The sequence below is a fragment of the Diadema setosum genome, chromosome 11, assembly GCF_964275005.1.
Source record: "Diadema setosum chromosome 11, eeDiaSeto1, whole genome shotgun sequence".
NCBI classification, from domain to species: domain Eukaryota; kingdom Metazoa; phylum Echinodermata; class Echinoidea; order Diadematoida; family Diadematidae; genus Diadema; species Diadema setosum.
Window position 1 is genome coordinate 29,373,503 of NC_092695.1, and position 4,568 is coordinate 29,378,070.

The following is a 4,568-nucleotide window of genomic DNA, read 5'->3' on the forward strand; positions in this document are numbered from 1 at the left end:
AAATCTATACCATAAATAAATCTGTATAAATATTGGGTATACTGGAATAAATCAACAAACTGTGAATACTCTGGTAAGGATTTGCATTCTTAAATGAGACTGAATATTGGACGAAAAGACTTTATGTACAAGCTGATTTTTGTTTTCAAGTTTGTTCACACATTTCTTGAGTCTTAGTGCTGACCGAATAAATAGAATGGAATACTTGAAAGTATGCTGACCGAATAAACAGAATGGAATACTTGAAAGTATGCTGACCGAATAAATAGAATGGAATACTTGAAAGTAAATGATTATCTCGAAAATGTTGCTAAAAATCCAATATGAGACTGGCAAGATGCTATAAAATCATACGAACAAACAGACAGACAAACAAACAAATAAAAGAAGAGAGTCACAATGAAATGCCCAAGTAGGATGTTCGACTAACGCCAAAGTAGAGTTGGGATATGTAGGAAAATGACAGAATCCTTCCCACCGATTTATATATTTGTTTGGTCAAACTATAATATAGTTTGACAAATGACGTGGAATACCGATGCCTCATTCACACACTGTAGTATCCCGTAGCTTAGCATAAAATAAAAAACCTAGAATTCGTTTGTCTTCTTCTGGATCCTTTCTGTTTCCGTTCTTTAATATGACGGTCCATCAGAGAATCTATAAGTGTGCTGTCAGCTCATACGTCCTGATTCTATGCAGCGACTTTTCAATCACTACTGAATAAAGTTCATGTTTCATTTGCTATTCTCCACAGGCCGGGTCCACAGACCTAGAGAAGATGCAACTTTGAATCATAAGTAGCGTCAGTGTGTGCGTAGAAATAGTAGAAGTATAGTAGAAATAGTAAATGGTTAGCTTTCAGACAAACGTTGACTTTGATGTCGACAGATTCTGAGGATAAAGTCAAGCATTTAACTCGTTATGCACAAACAATTTGTTGTGTGGTGTAAAACACATTGACTTTCCATAAAACAGGTAGAGTTATGTTCCAAAGTTCCCAACCCCGTTCATGATTTGGCTGGATACGTGCAGCTCTATACCGCCGTTGGCTCATGAACCCGATTTTCGTGTGATATTCAAGGCACACTTTTCTCCCCCATTAGACGCAGTCTGATGACAACACTGTTCTTCTGTTGTTGAATATTTCCACTGATCACGATACAACTTTGAAAAACAACAAAAGGGGTACAAGAACACAACATTTCATGCGTTAAATTTCTCACAGGAGGCAAGACTTTAAATTGAATAAAATGCATACCCTAAAGTGCAGCAGAAGATGTATGAACTCTTAGACCATATAAAAGGACAAAGGAAACAACAAAAGGCAGGTAAGCAGTCATACAGCAAGCATATATCTTCACACAATAGTCTTGACACGAGATGTTTCTTTCAATATAGATTACACGCTCTCTTTCACACCAAATTCGTTATGCGTACATTTGAAGGTTGTTTCATACAAGGACGGCTTAATTGTGCTGGAAAATCGAGTTACAACAAGGTTACCAGAAGGAGTGAACAAGTTGGTGTAATCACAGAGCAGACATACATAGAAGGGAAGAGATGGTCATATATTTCTTGTCATGACAGGATAAAAGATTTTCCAGCACAATTATAAACATCGAAAAAGAGACATATAGTAGAGTGTGACGGACGAGCGGGTAGGGGAAGGGGGAGAGATGAAAAATAGACATGAAAAATAACTGCATATCTTTGAAACATTTCGGCACACTTAGCACTAAGCAATATTCAGATATACTGTTATTTTTTGGAGCTTGACTTGATTACTTCACACACTTTGCAACCCACCTTTCATTTTATGGAAAACAACTATTTTTTCCTTTGATCTTAATCAAAATATTAAATTCAATAAAAATGTAATCATTAAGCATAGTCTACAGATGACCCCGCCTTAAGGTTTTGATTTTCATGAATTCATTGAAATTGTTGTCACAGCTATCAATCTAAAGGTAATTGATTCTCTATCGTTAGTATCCTTTTTCATAATCAAAAGATATCAGTATAATCATGATTTTCAGCATCATCATCACCGCAAGCAGGCATCTCTAGTGTCATCACTACCATTTCTAACGCCATCGCTTCCGTCGGGTCCTCTGCACGACATATCGTCATTCATTTGGCGCTTCAGAGTAGGACCCACATGGTTAAGGTTACGAGTATGTCCAGTGTCTGCAGACTGCATGGTATAGTGGCAAGTTAGAATTTGTTTTCCTATAGTAACTGTCTCCTTGGCCTAGAATGAAAGTTTTGTCTCCTTCATGCGACTACTTCATTGGAGGGGAATTCATTGTTCATGTTCATTAGGTATTGTAGGTTTACAACCCGACACAATTATAACGAAAACACGTATTTTGGACGTGTTGGAAGTTAACGTCACTATTGAATGAGATATCCATGACAAGTCACAAATAGGAAAATATCTTGATGGCATGATTATCTGCATCCACTACTGCTACATGCTCGTCGTTTAGGACAGCGACTCCTTGTGGATTACGTAATCCATCGAAGCTGTCGTCCACGCGAGCACGGAACCGACCTCTGCTGTCGAAAAGCTGAATGTTGTTCAAGACAGAGTCCGCCACAAGAATGTTACCGACCCTATCGATAGCCATTCCCGTGGGCGATTGCAGCTGTCCGCCGTTCTTCCCAATGGTATTAAATTTGTTTCGATACCCGCCATCGCTATCGAAGATATAGATAACATGCGACTGGCTGTCGGAGACGAGAAGGATGTCGGAGCGCGTGACGGCAATGTACATGGGACTTCGGAACACACACTCATCATCAGAGTTGCCTTGGTTACTACCCGTCTGTCCGCTAAAAACGCGAACTTGTTGTCCGATGCGATTGTACGTTCTAACCACGCGAGCATAGACGTCGACAACGTGAATGGACCCGTCTTTTGTCACCGCCACACCGCCCGGCATTCCGAGTTCATTCCCGCCCCGTTGCATCAAGATTTCTCCGCTCAAGGAGCAGACGAGTACGCGCTTATTGTTCACATCGGACACCAGCAAGCATTCCTTCGAGTCTGAGCTCAGCCGCCGGGTCATCGTCAGATGCGTTGGCGTGAATTTCTTGGCTAGCTGTGGGAAGGTGAACTTTCTTACGAACAATCCGTCGTTGTCGAAGATCTGTATTCTGTTTTTGCTGTCGGCGATGAATATTTCGCCCGTTTCAACGCTCACGGCTATCCCTAGGGGCTTGTACAGCTGTCCGTCCTGGCTTCCTTTCGTCCCGAACTCTCGGATGAGACCAATGGTGTCTGGCCCCCACGATAGCGTCGACTCTACTCGGCCGTCGAGGAAGTTGATGAGAGAGGACGTTATTTGACTGTCGACAAATCCCAGGATGCCGTTTGCGGGGACGGCGTGGGAAACTCGGCACATCGGGCAAGTCACTATTTTGGCCTGGGTGCCGTTCTGCTTGGATTTCGACTCGTACCACTTGTGGAGGCAGCGAGTGCAGAAAACGTGTTGGCAAGGAAGCATCTTGGGGCGGGAGAAGCAGTTGAGGCACAGGGAGCAGGTGAGAAACTCTTGGCGGAGATCTCTGGCCAGGGCATCGGCAGTGTCCGTCATGGCGCTATCTGCATACGGGAAACATTTGTGACATAGAGACAAGGCTTAATACTTTCGTGTTCGTCATACCTTATCACAATTTTGTAGTATCATTTCACATGATTTTACGAAGAGACATTTGCCTGAAAGTGGCTACCAGTTGAGATGTTTTTTTTTTTTAAAGCAAAAATTATTGAAATAAACAAAAAGATAAATGAACAAACCATCATTAAACAGAGCCAGCAATGAACGACAACAACAGCTACGTCCACTGTTTGCTAACGATCCAAGAATGTCTAAAGTCAGAATTGATTGGTTGCTGACCGATATCACAACTGTTTGCTTGAGAAATATTCAGTGGGTATGCTGTTAACGTGTATCGGCAATCTTCCTTAACACAGCAATTCATGAATACTCATAATCACATTATCACAGAAGAAAGACATATAAGGTGTGAACAGAAAATACCAGGAATGTACTTCTCACACGAAATATGATTCTACAACAAAATAAGTACTCCTTGCACTAATAGACACAGATGTAATTTGCCATAAAGAACAAATTAGCTTGATAATCGTATGACCTTTCGTCTACCCTTGACAAAAAAAAAAACTCACAAAAAGCGACAACAGAGCACAGAGTCATCTTCCCAATTACAGTATGAGTCATAGATCAAAATGAATAGGAAGAGGTCAATGCGCCTTGATGAACAAAATCACGAGTATTATGCTGAGAGTCCTTAAAAAAACAAAGTCTACAATGATCATCATAAGTCAACGATATTTATGTGATGGGATTCCTCACAAAAAAACAACTGCAGTATTCAACTATTTGCTCTCTCGTAGGAGTTTGATATCGACCATAACTATTTATTGTTTTGTTTTATAACAATGTGGTATATCATGCTTTTCTCTGTTTCTCTGGTTCAACTCATTATCGCAGATGACAGGCGAAAAGGTGAGAAAAGAAAATCCCAGGGATATAATT

The 4,568-nt window shown here is 40.8% G+C and overlaps 1 protein-coding gene across 1 annotated transcript; it reads right to left on the reverse strand.

The window, feature by feature from the left end:
• Positions 1-2,423: 2,423 nt before the first annotated feature.
• LOC140235267 (E3 ubiquitin-protein ligase NHLRC1-like) lies at positions 2,424-3,602 on the reverse strand. The gene has a single exon (XM_072315299.1). It carries the CDS (start codon positions 3,600-3,602, stop codon positions 2,424-2,426), a length of 1,179 nt encoding a protein of 392 aa, XP_072171400.1.
• Positions 3,603-4,568: the final 966 nt, after the last annotated feature.

Coding starts and splice junctions, on each gene's coding strand:
- LOC140235267 (XM_072315299.1), bottom strand. CDS start 3,602: ATGACGGACACTGCCGATGCCCTGGCCAGAGATCTCCGCCAAGAGTTT.